Source organism: Ranitomeya variabilis, chromosome 6 (assembly GCF_051348905.1).
Source record: "Ranitomeya variabilis isolate aRanVar5 chromosome 6, aRanVar5.hap1, whole genome shotgun sequence".
NCBI lineage: Eukaryota > Metazoa > Chordata > Amphibia > Anura > Dendrobatidae > Ranitomeya > Ranitomeya variabilis.
Genome location: NC_135237.1, coordinates 325,471,320 through 325,485,546, shown reverse-complemented (window position 1 = coordinate 325,485,546; position 14,227 = coordinate 325,471,320). Strand labels below are relative to the sequence as shown.

Here is a 14,227-nt window from a genome sequence, read left to right as displayed (position 1 = left end):
CCTGACTGCTGTCCAGTGGGCAAACTGTTTGTTCCTGACAGATGGACTAGTAGAGTGATTTCTGAGGTTCATTGTTCTGTGTTGGCAGGCCATCCTGGTATTTTTGGTACCAGAGATTTGGTTGGTAGGTCCTTTTGGTGGCCTTCTTTGACGCGTGATGTGCGTTCTTTTGTGCAGTCCTGTGGGACTTGTGCGCGGGCCAAGCCTTGTTGTTCCCATGCTAGCGGGTTGCTTTTGCCTTTGCCAGTCCCTGAGAGGCCCTGGACGCATATTTCTATGGATTTTATTTCGGATCTTCCGGTTTCCCAGAGGATGTCGGTTATCTGGGTGGTTTGTGACCGGTTCTCTAAGATGGTTCATTTGGTGCCTTTGCCTAAATTGCCTTCCTCTTCTGATTTGGTTTCGTTGTTTTTTCAGCATGTGGTTCGTTTGCATGGTATTCCAGAGAATATTGTGTCCGACAGAGGTTCCCAGTTTGTTTCTAGGTTTTGGCGGGCCTTTTGTGCTAGGCTGGGCATTGATTTGTCTTTTTCTTCCGCATTTCATCCGCAGACAAATGGCCAGACCGAGCGAACTAATCAGACTTTGGAAACTTATTTGAGATGCTTTGTGTCTGCTGATCAGGATGATTGGGTGGCTTTCTTGCCATTGGCCGAGTTCGCCCTTAATAATCGGGCTAGTTCGGCTACCTTGGTTTCGCCCTTCTTTTGTAATTTTGTTTTTCATCCTCGTTTTTCTTCGGGGCAGGTTGAGCCTTCTGATTGTCCTGGTGTGGATTCTGTGGTTGACAGGTTGCAGCAGATTTGGGCTCGTGGTGGACAATTTGGTGTTGTCGCAGGAGGAGGCTCAGCATTTTGCTAACCGTCGTCGGTGTGTTGGTTCCCGGCTTCGGGTTGGGGATTTGGTCTGGTTGTCTTCTCGTCATGTTCCTATGAAGGTTTCTTCCCCTAAGTTTAAGCCTCAGTTTATTGGTCCTTATAGGATTTCTGAGATTATCAATCCGGTGTCTTTTCGTTTGGCCCTTCCGGCCTCTTTTGCCATCCATAATGTTTTCCATAGATCTTTATTGCGGAAATATGTGGTGCCCGTTGTTCCCTCTGTGGATCCTCCTGCTCCTGTGTTGGTTGATGGGGAGTTGGAGTATGTGGTTGAGAAGATTTTGGATTCTCGCCTTTCGAGGCAGAGGCTTCAGTACCTTGTTAAATGGAAGGGTTATGGCCAGGAGGATAATTCTTGGGTTTTTGCCTCTGATGTCCATGCTGCTGATTTGGCCCGTGCCTTTCATTTGGCTCGTCCTGATCGGCCTGGGGGCTCTGGTGAGGGTTCGGTGACCCCTCTTCAAGGGGGGGGTACTGTTGTGAATTCTGCTCTTGGGCTCCCTCCGGTGGTTGTTAGTGGTAGTGCAGTTGTCTTGGGGTTGTAATCCAGGGCAGGTGCTTCTGCTGATTGCAGCTCTACTAGGTATTTAGGTGTGCAGGATCCATTACTCCTGGCCAGTTGTCCATTGTTCTTGGAGGGATTGCATCTCTCTCTGGTTCCTCATGCTCTGCTGCCAATTCAACTAAGATAAGTGTCTGTTTTTTTGTCTCTGTGCACACATGCAGTGTGCTTTGCAATTCAGTGCAATTCATTGTGTTTTTGTCCAGCTTAGACTTTGTTTGGATTTTTCAGTCATGCTGGATTCTCAGGAGTTGCAGATATACTTGCTATGTCTTTAGTTAGATGTAGTATATTTGTATTTTCTGCTGTGGATATTTTTAGGATTTTAATACTGACCGCTTAGAAGTCTGTCCTATCCTTTTCTATTTAGCTAGAAGTGCCTCTTTTGCTAAATTCTGTTTTTCTGCCTGCGTGTGTCTTTCCTCTTATACTCACAGTCAATATTTGTGGGGGGCTGCCTATCCTTTGGGGTTCTGCTCTGAGGCAAGATAGAATTCCCATTTCCACCTATAGGGGTATTTAGTCCTCCGGCTGTGTCGAGGTGTCTAGGACATGTTAGGTACACCCCACGGCTACTTCTAGTTGCGGTGTCAGTTTAAGGTTTGCGGTCAGTACAGGTACCACCTACTCCTGAGAAAGTCTCTCATGCGGCTCCAAGGTCACCGGATCATAACAGACGCGCCGGGATGCCGAGGACAGGTGAGTATAGCGGGGCGCAGGGAGCGGTGGCGGTAGCAGCGTGACAGGGTGCACCAATAACAGTCTGAAGTCCACCTCAATGTCAGTTTTTGCTAGCAATGCCCATTTTCCAAATAACCGTACCCATTGAATTGCTGCATCAAATGACGTGTAAACTGTTGAACACAACTCTGGCTCTATGCCAACATTCACCAATGTGCCCCTTGGAAATGGTAAGTGGTGAATCAGCCAAAATATATTTGGTTCCTTTTGTTGGCACAACCCCTAAAGGTGACACCCTAAAATTCTCAAGAAGAGCTACATCACTTCACCTAAAAGAAACCTCCTTTTTCAAATTTTCTGTCTCTAGTTCAGGAAATTGCAGCGCTGAGTTCAAGTTTTTTGTAGAACACTTAACTTTTTTATCCACAAATGGAATCCTGAAACCCTCCTGAAAACCCTCTTCTAACAATATAGCTGTCACCCTATTGGGATGTCTATTTAGACAGCATTGCAATTCTGCCAGCTGAACCGGTGTGACACTCCTTTTTTCACAACTATCCCCCTTTCTGTTTTCCCCACCAGAAGCATTTTGATGCACTGTGCCCACCACCACCACAGAAGGAGGATTCATACTTGAATTTGAACTTGGCTCCAAATCTACAAGCACCTTCATTAATAAGAAGCACACCCTTCTTTGCACAGCCACCGAGTGCCCTAACTATCCTCAACCCCTGGTGTTCCACAGATAGGATTGTCTCGCTTGACCTGGCCGATTAGGAGCATTAACCTTAAGCCATAAGGTGATATCTTTATGGTCCCAATTAATGGTGGACCACACCACCTTTTCCTGATGAAAACAACCATCCTTGTCCCCCCATAGACACTATGTGTCTTTCCTATTGCATCAATACAGCTGAAGAAAGCCGAACAATTTTTGAGTTCCTTCTCCCCAATGACACTAGTCAAAAATGGCGAACCTTTGCAACCAATTGGTGAAGATCTGTGGAATTAAGTGGTACCTTCTTTTCTCTTCATCTTCTTTTTAGTGTCACCCTTTTTAAGTCTATCCAGGTTAAATCATTCTAAAGGTAAATGTGAGAAAATACCCACATACTCATTTTCCATATCTTTTCTCTAAGTTCGTGTTTTAACTGTGCCCCTAGTGGCTCCTCAAAACATACATAGACTTCACCCTTTGCTGCATCATCTAACCTAGTCATATCCCCTTTCTCCTTATCCCTCACTGACAGTACTGAAAATGCAGAAACGTCTACATTGGCATTTGCCACCGTGGGCCCTGGTCCCGATGCTAAAACTCCAATCCAAGTGCCCCCTAAAGCCAATCTTGGGATACCTGCTGCAATCCCCAAACCTGAACTTCAAACGCCCATTCACGCTGCTGTCAGTGATACAGCCTTGCAACCCCGAGACCAAAATACCGCCGCTAATTCATGTAAGCCTTGTAATAACATGCCCACATCTCCGATGACCCCCCAGTCTTAATCCCTTACCCACTCCCCCCTCGCATTCCTCCTATCCCAGGTATCGGATGACTATAAAATACATTTTGTGGGCTCTCACCTAACTGCCTTGGTGCTGTGTCTCCAGATCCTGATGCCTGGAGATGATGGTCCTCCTCTGGTGCTGTGTAGGAACTCCTCTCTGATCTAGCAGAGCCCCACTACCAGGAGGTGAGCTCGATGCAAGCACATCTATACTTTACCATTATTGGCGGGGCGAGCCGACTGCTGCCCGATAATGACATTGCCCTGAAATATCACAGGACCGTTGCTTGGGGAAAGCACAGCCATGTTGTAGCTGTTGGGGGCAGGGACAGCCGACTGCCACCCATACTCATCCTGAGGCTGAGAGGCCCTTGTCTGAGACCCCAACTCCTGCTCTACACAGAGTACTTCACTGCGCACACTACGCTGGGGGGGGGGTCCGTCTCTGAATCCTGTGGATCCACCACTCCTACTCTGGTCCTCAATAATGTCACCATTAAGAGGGAGGCCGACTACTTCCCCCTTTGTAGGCCCAGCCATGCTGCTGGATTCCTCCCAGGCCTGGAATGGAAGGAGGCGGCAGGCCGGCTCACGACCTGGTCTGGAGGGTCCCTGGAGGGGTTCCTTAAGTGGTGCCAGACCCTGGGGGTTTCCTTGCAACTTAGGCCCAGGCTATTAATATCAACCCATAGCTGTCTGGTTAGCCTTTGGTGGTTTGAATTTATAGCTAGACCCTACATAATTTTTTTTCTGGGGTTCCCCATAACTTCACCAGTAAAGGAAGGCTAAGCAAAAAGCTGTGAATTGTTATTGTCCCTTTTACCAGATAATTAAAGGGAACCTGTCACTAGGTTTGCCCGATATGAGATACAGCCATTACCTTTCAGGGCTCATATACAGCATTTTATAATGCTGTATATCTGCCCCCTACCCGACTTGGAAGAACTGAAAAATAATTTTTATTATACTCACCTGCAGGGTGGTCTGGTCCGAGTGGTGTCGGTCTTCTTGGTCCGGCACCTCCCATCTTCATGCGATGCCGCCCTCCTGCTTGCATCGTGTGGATGACACATCCCTGCGTCATCCACACAGTCTCCTCCACACTGAGGAGCGCAGGCGTACTTCTTGTTGAGGCCAGAGCAAAGTACTGCAGTGCTCAGGTGTCAGGGCTCTTTGACCCCCTTTGCTCTGGCCTCAACAGGACAGAGAAGAAATTATAGAATGCTGTATATCAGCCCTGAAGGGTGATGGCTGCATCTCATATCGGCCAAACCTGGTGACAGGTTCCCTTTAACAACAACCCCCAGCTGTGGGCTTTCCCTCTGTTGGTTATGAAAAATACATTGAAATCCAAGGTATTACCGGCATTTTGTTTAATTCTTTATTTTACACAGAATGTACACAGAGGGTACTTAATACAACTGCCATCATTGTCGCTTGGTTGCGCTGATCTCAGGGAGATCAAGTGACAATGATGAGAGCTGCCTTAAGCAGAAGGCATCTGGGAGCAGCGCCTACTGTACCACTTCTTTCCAGGCGCCGGTATGTGTCACATGGACGGCACACGGATGTGAAAAACGGACACACGGACAGCAAACGGATACACGAATGTCACACAGATGTCACATACATACATACGGATGGCACACGGGTACGGACCAAAGATGTCACCAGTACTGTTTGTTCCTGAACAGTAACAACCAGGATGTATGAAGGTGTAGAGTCCACAGGCATGAGATAAGAGTCTTTTCTGCAATGATTCTCATTCACTTTGCTGGCATCCGGAAACCCTTCAGATTTTGTGACAAACATGTGCAGAAATGTGACAAATCTGTAATGTGTGCACATGTCCATATTCACTATATGAGTCTGAGCATATGTAGATGAAATCTCCATTAAGACTGAGATACTAAATTGCGTACAGTACTGGGGATCACTGCAAACAACAGTGCTGAAGTTGGGCGCAGTAAGTAACATGAGTCCATATTGGGTGAATGATGAGAAGGAATTTGATTTATAGTGTTAATAATGGCTGATTTTCCCTGTGAGGATAAGTTGTTGTCACTTATAGTTATTCTTTAAAAGTGTTTTCCAGTATTAAATGGGTTGTTGCATCTTCTTAAAAGTGTAAATTTGCAAAGTGTTAGTAAAAAAAGCAACTTTGCAATTTTCCACTTATTACAAATCCTCTCCATTCTTAAAAATAGGTGGTTTTAAAGTTTATTGTTTATTGCTTGTTGACTAGGTTAGGCTGGTTTCACACTTGCGTTTTTGAACGCATGCGTTTTTTAAAAAAAACGCATGGTGCAAAAACGCATGTAAACGCATGTAAACGCTGCGTTTTTTAGACGCATGCGTTAAACGCGTGTGTCAAAAAAACGCAGCGTTTACACGCGTTTACATGCGTTTTTGCATGCGTTTGCGTTTTTTTGAACATTTTTCCAAAAAAAAAAAAAAAAAAGATAACCAGACACAACCAATGGGAATAGAGAGGCCGTATATGATTGTCTCTCAATATATAGACCCTAGGGGGACAGAAATTTTCAGAGCTTGCTACTGTTTCCGGTGTCACGATGGATCTTTCTATGGATAACTTTTATTTCAAACTGGAGTTCAGCTTCAAGATTTTCCTTGCCTGTGTTTTTGCTTGGGAGCAAGACCGAAACCGCCAAAGATGGAGAAGGAGACAGCGTCGGCGTTTTTGGAGGCACCCCATCATTGAAGTGCGTGAGAGCCGTGGAGCATATCACACGCTCTATGCGGAGCTGAATGCCAACCCGGAGAAATTCCAGGATTATACCAGAATGTCTCAAGATTCTTTCCGGGATTTACTGGCTCGTGTTGAAGGATCCATAAGGCGACAGGACACACGGCTCCGTAGAGCGATTCCACCTGAGGAACGTCTGTTAGTGACATTGCGGTACGTTCCAAAACTAAACCAATGACCGTCAACTTTGTTGTTATGACATGTTTTCTATGTTTTTTTTTTTTCTTTTTTTTTTTAAAAAACACCATTAGAGCCGATTTTAAATTTTTTTGTTTTTGTTTCTTTTTCTTCTAGATTTCTTGCCACAGGAGAGAGTTTATCTTCCCTGCACTTCCAATACCGCCTTGGAATCTCAACCCTCTCCGGAATTGTTGTGGACACCTGTCGTGCGTTATGGAATGCACTCTGTGAGGAGTTTATACCCGTACCCACCGTGGACATGTGGCGGGAAATTTCAACTACATTTTTGAACGTGTGTGATTTCCCAAACTGTTTAGGGGCGGTGGATGGAAAGCACATCCGCATTGTCAAACCTGCCAGAACCGGATCTGAGTTTTATAATTATAAAAAATATTTTTCGGTAGTGCTTATGGCAATAGCGGATGCGGAGTGTCGCTTCATCGCCGTGGATATTGGAGCTTTTGGCCGTGGCAATGATTCCCAAACCTTCAAGAGCTCGGATATGGGCCGTCGGTTGTATGGCAACAATTTTAATTTTCCCCCTCCACAGCCTCTCCCCAACACTCAAGGCCCACCGCTGCCATTTGTTATGGTTGGGGATGAGGCCTTCCAGATGTGTGAAAATCTCCTGAAGCCCTATTCTAGTAGGGACTTGGACCACACTAGAAGAATATTCAACTACAGACTGACCAGGGCCCGAAGAACCGTAGAGTGCAGCTTTGGCATTCTTGTTGCTAAATGGCGCATTCTTGCAACAGCCATCAATCTAAAAGTGGAAACAGTGGACGAGGTGGTCAAAGCCTGTGTGGTGCTAGACAATTATATAATGGCTAAGGAGCGACCCCACATTGAACTTGATGAACCTGTTGCACACCCATTGCCTGATTTTCAGCATCACCCGATGCGGTCAACTGCAGCCGTTGGTCTTATGCGGGACCAATTTGCGGCCTATTTTGTGTCCGATATTGGACGTGTGTCATGGCAGGACAATGTTGTGTAAATGTCCTGTTGTATGTTTATGTTTACCAATTATTAAACACTGATACAAATTTTTCTAATTAATAAACTTTTTTGTGTTCACCATGTCTACTATCTTTTTCCTCTCTAAACAAAGGTTGACCAAAGATGGGCAGTAGATATGTATATCATATTTTGTAATCCAAAACCAGGAGTGGGTGATAGTTGTTGAGGTAATAAATTTTAATTTTTCATCGTAATTTACCTCTGTTGCACTCCCTATTTTGGTTTTCAAAGAATGATATAAACCACGGGCCCCATACTTATAATAATGGTACAAAATGTTTATTTATTAATTCTAATATTGTTGACGTCATTGCGTCAAGACTGTCACGGTCTCTATATCCATCAAGTCAAGTGTAAGCAATAATAAATTCATGATAAACATATACATGATCATGAATTCACAATTTCTGACACCTGGCCTGGTGAGCATAGATATGTAGAGTGTGAGAACAATTGTCCCATCTGTTTGACAACCATTGTCACATAATGTGCTATATAGAATATGGTGAATATACAAGGCAGTAATCAACTTAATCGGTCAGGTATATATTTTGACATCTGACCGGTTAAGTTGAGTTCTGAACTTGATTTCCACCATTTTCTCTTTGTACAGTGACACTACACTAGGTACAAAAATAAGAGTATGGAAATAAATACTATTTTTTTGGCCAACTCATATCTGTATACTAAAGAAACACATATAGATGTTGTCTGGTATTTTATACTACTGGAGATATGTGTAGGCCAAAAGAATAAGTGTGTGACGAAGTTTATTGTTGTGTATTGAGAGCGGTGAAAGACACAATAAACCAAACATAATTGTTTCAAATAAACTTTTTTTTTATTGAGGAAAAAAAAAACAAATTTATTTTTTGGTACCGCGCCGGGTTGAACCACGCCGGCTTGGGGTTGAGTGACGTAACTGGGGGGTATTCAGAACTGAAGCCTGGCTCACCGTGGAGGAGGCAGAGGTGGCAGGAGAATGGGCAACAAAACTTGAAGGGTCTGGAAGTTCGGGGATGGGGCTTAAAACATGAGGGGCTTGAGACACACTGGAAGGTTGAGACACATCGGTAGGTGATGGGGGAGGAATAATCAAAGTTTTTTGTTTTTTATGCGTTTTGCCAGTTTTACGTTGGGTTTTCCGGGTTGGGGGAAGTCTTCTTGGGCTATGTTGTAAAGTGTGGGCGGGAGACACGTCAGGACCCGTCTCCACACAGTCAGTCTCCATTGTGGAGCGCTCGGCAATGTCTGAGTCCAATGGGGGGAAAGATAAACTCCCGCCTGGGTCCTGGTGCCTCGTTGGGGGGGGGGGGGAAACAAAAACCCTTCCAGGATCCTGGTGCCTCGTTGGGGGGGGGGGAAACAAATCCCATACCATTGTCCTGCTGCATTGCTGGTGGGGGGGAACAGAAAGCCATGGATGGATCCTGCTGCATCAGGGTGGGTCCTGCCTGGAAAGGTATGGCTTGGTCGTGCTGCATCATGGGGGGCCCGGTGCGATACGCCATGGATGGGTCCTGCTGCATCGGGGGGTGTCCTGCCCGGAAAGCAACTCCTCGGTCCTGCTGCATCGGGGTTGGTCCGGTCAGATATGCCAGGCCTCGGTCCTGCTGCATCGGGGTGGGTCCGGTCCGAAATGCCAGGCCTCGGTCCTGCTGCATCGGGGTGGGTCCGGTCCGAAATGCCAGGCCTGGGTCCTGCTGCATCTGGGGTGGGCCGGTCCGATATTGCATGGATGGGTCCTGCTGCATCGGGAGGGTGCCGGGCCGATAAGCCACGCCAGGGTCCTGCGTCATGGTGGTGTCAGCGGAGGAGGTCCAAGCCGGAGCAGCGGTCGTCACGGTGGTGGCGGTGGGATGTCCAACAGCACTCGTCATCGTGTTGGCGCTGTAGTGGAGTACACCTGTAGAGGGAATAGAGGTGGCCGTGCAGTGGTATGCAGCAGAGGTAGGAATAGTGTTTACTTGTGACAGTGACGGCACAGTTGGATATGCCGCCACATTACGACTCTGACTCTGCTGCATAGCCTGCACAAAAGCAACATTGCAGGCCTGCATCACACTCAGCTGGAGATCAGGGCTAAGGTGTTCCGACATGCCCTCTAGGATTTGATTGAAAAAATGATGAGCTGGCTTCTTGAGGTCGGCTTTAAATTGATCAACGCTTTTGGCGACATCCTGGATGCGGCAATTTAAGAGATTATGGGTCACATCCATTCTGTCACCTAAAGCCTTGATAGCTTCATGTAAAACCGAGCTCAAGTGTAAAAACTCGGGCATGAGGGACCTATCCGAAGCCCTCTGTCGCTGCCGGGATGAGCCCGCAAAAATGGGTGCAGCGAAAGAGGACTGCGAAAGGGGAAGACCTGATGGGCCAGCCCCCTGGTCTCCAGTGAGTGTGGAAGACCCACCTGGTGCTGCGCTGCTGGATGGCTGGGACGGGTCCGTGGCTGCCGGCTGAAGGACCGCTCCAGAACCTGTGGCAACAGTCGTGCAGTGTGTGCTGTGAAAAAAGAAAACAGAAAATTAATACCAAACTATAACAAGACGGTACATCCTGTGGAATTAAAAGTGACAGATTATGTCAATGCAACACAACCGGAGGCATGTGAGAAATACTTACGTTCTCATGAGAAGGACCGGTCTCAGGAAGGCCAACACACGGTGGTATTTGTAGAGCCGGTGCCTTGCTCCGGAACCACTAGCTGCACTCTTCTCTGCACGTAGGTCCTTGTTGAAGCGGTCCTTCATGGAACGCCAACGTGTCCTTACTTTCTCCACTGTGAAATAACAATAAAATATAATGGTCAGAATAAGGACTTTTGGCCGTGCTCTCGTGACTGTGTGTGATGACAGAAACTACGAAAAGTTTCTTTCATCACACACAGTCAAGAGAGCATGGCCAAGGTCTGTTGCTTCACACTACCGTGCAATACTTACCAAATGCATTACGGACCCGTGGCGGGGAATTCTCCCAGCCATCCCACAACGCTTGGGCCACCTCACTCCACAAACGACGGAGAACACTATTGACGGCGTGCTGTTGATCCCGGCTGTCCCACAACGGGACTCGCTCCTGGACCAGACTGATCAGCAGGTCATTATCAATCCGGTCGTCGTCCCGTTGTGAAACCTAAAATTAAAACAAAATCATTTAAGTTTGCTCAACCACATTTGGAAAAAATAAGACACGAAGATGAGAAAGGGCAGGAATATGAAAGACAACTTTCAGAAAAGGATGATATAAGAAATATGTATAGAAAAACAAGGGTACAGAAAGGAAGTTAAAAGAATATTACAATAAGGACAGTCTGCCTGGTATACATACCCGCTGCCGTCTTCCACCTGGACCTTGACTCCGCTGCTCAGTACCTCTCTGTCCCTCAGTTGAAGTGCTCTATAAAATTTTAAAAAAAAAATTGCCTCATGTGTCGATGTGACAGTCAATACTTACCAAGCTGACGGACAAAAAACATACCTCGCTCACGTGATCCACTTCTGATTGACGTGGCTGGAACTCCTCATCAGACGAGGAAACCGGAGAAGACATTCTGATGCGTGTTGAAAGAAAAAAAATAGAAGAAATTAGGACATGTAGATCCAAAAAATTGAAAATGAATGCATTGGCTAGGATATACTCACATTGCTCTGTGTCTTGTCCAACAATGCGTCCGGGCAGGGTGCTGTCTTCTTTGGAGTCTGATGAGAAGTGACCAGAAACTTCCCCCCACCTTCCTTTTATAACCCTGCTGCTATGGGGGAGTCTTATCAGTGTCTAGACATCTTTATCTACACTTAATTCAATGGTGCCAAAAAAACCGCATGCGTCAAAAAAACGCATGCAAACGCATGTAAAAAAAAACGCATGCGTCCCCATTGACTCCAATGCATTTTTTTGTCCAAAAAAAACGCATGTAAACGCATGCGTTTTTTTGGAAAAAAAAAACGCCCCTCAAAATACTACAAGTTGCATTTTATTAAATGAACGCATGCAGTTAAAAAACGCATGCGTTCACAAACGCGTGCAAACGCGTACACCAAAAAACGCATGCGTTTTCAATGTTAAATATAGGAGAAAAAACGCATGCGTTTTTTTGGTAAAAAACGCTGCAGACAAAAACGCAAGTGTGAAACCACCCTTAGGTAGCTGCCTGTTAGGCTCACCAGGTGAGGTGGATCTTCTAAGCCTCAGGTCCGGGTGGGTATGCGAACCCCAGGCTGTGATGTAGCGAACTGGAAGGCAAGTGGGAATTGAGGATTTGGAACACTAGAGATCTCAGGACAGGTCCAGAGAGGACGCAAGAAAGTCTGAAGCAATGAAGGCAGCAGGTATGCAGAGTCACAAGGCAGATACCGACCAGGAACTGATGGAGGAGCACAGCAAGCAAACAGAACCAGGACTAGGAGTCAGTACCAAGACACAGGTGTGTTCCTTAGTGGACCTTAAATAGGCCTAGACAGATGATGTCATGTAAGCATGCTGGGTCACATGTAAAACCCTATGTGGACCACAGCAAAGGGTAGTTGCCATAGTGTAAGGTGATGAAGCCCTGCCAAGCTAAGGCAGGTGGGTAGCATTGCCAATGTAGTTTGACTGATTCGTGGAGGTACTCATTGTACTCAATAACTATTTTTGAAAAACTGAACGGGAAAAAATCTTTGATTTTTTTTAAATTACCAAACTGAACAAGTTACACCTCTTTCTATGAATATCCCAAACTAGGAACACCATTTTAAATCTTGTACTGGATACACAATAAACGTCTGTAACATGACAATTACATTTTACTGTTTCCTGAGTTATCACTTTAAACTATAGCCTCTATTAAAATGTGTACAGGGAACATTTACAAAGCACAGGTAAGCCTTGTAAAACAAACTACAGAGAAGATGACAAAATTGTCTGCTGGCGCTAACTACCTGCTAACAGCTGACCTCACTTAGCTTAATAAACTAGTTTGTTGAGATTTTTGGGTAGTTTGGTGCAAGGTAATAATACTCAACATTTTGTTTTTTGAACATTTTTTCACCACCCACTGCATACATGCGTTGTAGTGATACTTAGGTTTCATTTACAAGTTCACACTTTTCTCATATATGAAAAAACGGTCCTATTTCCTTTAGGATTTTGGATGTGATTTTCATCAGTATTTGGTCAGTTTGTCAGTTTTTACCATCAGTGTTTCATCAGCTTTTCTTGTATGCACAAAAAGTAAAGAAAATGTAGCAGTTCCTCAAGTTTCTCTTAGCAAACAGTCAGGAAAAAAGGGACAGCATTAGGGTGCAAGTTGGAAGCCATCCATGTGCTGGCCAAATTGTTCATGAACCAAAAAACTTGACTCAACACACAAGCCTTTCTTTCTTTTTTTTGTGGAAACTCGGTCTGCAAAAAAACACAGACTAAAATGTGTCCCTGTTCTATCTGTGAAGACATGATGCCTAAGGGAACATATTTTTGTTCATGTGTTGTCCATGTGCAGCACAAGGACCCAATGTGTGCAATAGTATTGTCCAATTTACTGACCACACTTAAGGCCGGGATCACACATACGCGAGATACAGCCGAGTCTCGCAGGTGAAAACCCAGCTCTGGCTCCAGCACTCCGGAGCGGAGAGTGCAGCCGCACAGCAATACATGGAGCTGCATGCTCCGCTACGGAGTGCCGGCGCCAGAGCTGGGTTTTCACCTGCGAGACTCGGCTGTATCTAACGTATGTGTGATCCCGGCCTTAGTCTGTAAATAGCAGATAGCTCCTGCACCTGTCGCTATGAGGATGGTACATGGAATTGCACATGGAAGAAGTCAAGTCCACAATCTGTGGCCATGACTGGTCCAAAACAATCCACTGTGTAATCACCTTTACAGTCTAGTGATGTCTTTGCCATTGCTCCTGGTGTCTTATATTGGCTGTGACACTGACATAATTTCGACCACCAATCATTGACCAGAATGGCTTCACCAATGTGAACAGAACACCCCTCTCAGAGCCATTGAGCTTGCTGATTAGCTGCCATAGAGTCTACCTGGTGCCAATGCCAGGCCCTGGGAGCAGCAGCAGTGACTCACCGGTGGACCCGGAGAAGGCGAGTTCAGCACAATTTGTGTGTTTTATCTCTTACTTTGTCCAGGGACAAAAATTAGCTGAAAGATTACAACCTTTTAAGCGGACGATGTAAACATAGCCTTAGTTGTAGGACTCAGCGTACAAAGGTAACTTATTTTGCAAAGTACTGTCTCATGTAGATGAAAAAATCAGCGTTTATTACAAAACATCAAATAAATCTTTGCCATGCCAAAATCCTTATTATAAAAGTACTCCATCCATTTTATGTGAAATAAACATCGGATTTGGGGCTGAATACTTTCTCTTAAATCTCCATCATCTCTTCTAACACACAAATTTGCCAATTTTGTTGAAATGTGCTCCATGTTCTGCACAGTAATATTGGTTTATATTAGACATAAATATTTGAATTCTGCAGCAGGATGCCTGCGTACCACATCAAGAAGCTGTCTTTAAGTGCTGAAATCATTTTTGAAGAAGTTGATGAAATGTCTGAAAGCCCGGGATTGTCTGCAATGCTTTGATCAGCAGCTAAAAAGAAAGATCTAGTGGTGTAAAAGTATT

General features: G+C 45.4%; 1 protein-coding gene across 1 annotated transcript in view; it reads right to left on the bottom strand.

Annotated features, from left to right (window-relative positions):
* LOC143783271 (uncharacterized) overlaps positions 1 to 11,263 on the bottom strand; it is a 166,965-nt gene extending 155,702 nt beyond the window's left edge. The window contains exons 1-5 of the mRNA XM_077271683.1: positions 11,077 to 11,263; positions 10,927 to 10,995; positions 10,539 to 10,731; positions 10,222 to 10,378; positions 9,694 to 10,101 (exon numbers count right to left, since the gene is read on the bottom strand). Of these exons, the coding sequence (XP_077127798.1) occupies positions 9,694 to 10,101; positions 10,222 to 10,378; positions 10,539 to 10,731; positions 10,927 to 10,995; positions 11,077 to 11,148 (899 nt within the window). The 5' untranslated portion in view covers positions 11,149 to 11,263. The remainder of the gene's footprint in view (positions 1 to 9,693; positions 10,102 to 10,221; positions 10,379 to 10,538; positions 10,732 to 10,926; positions 10,996 to 11,076) is intronic.
* Between the last annotated feature and the right edge of the window lie 2,964 nt (positions 11,264 to 14,227).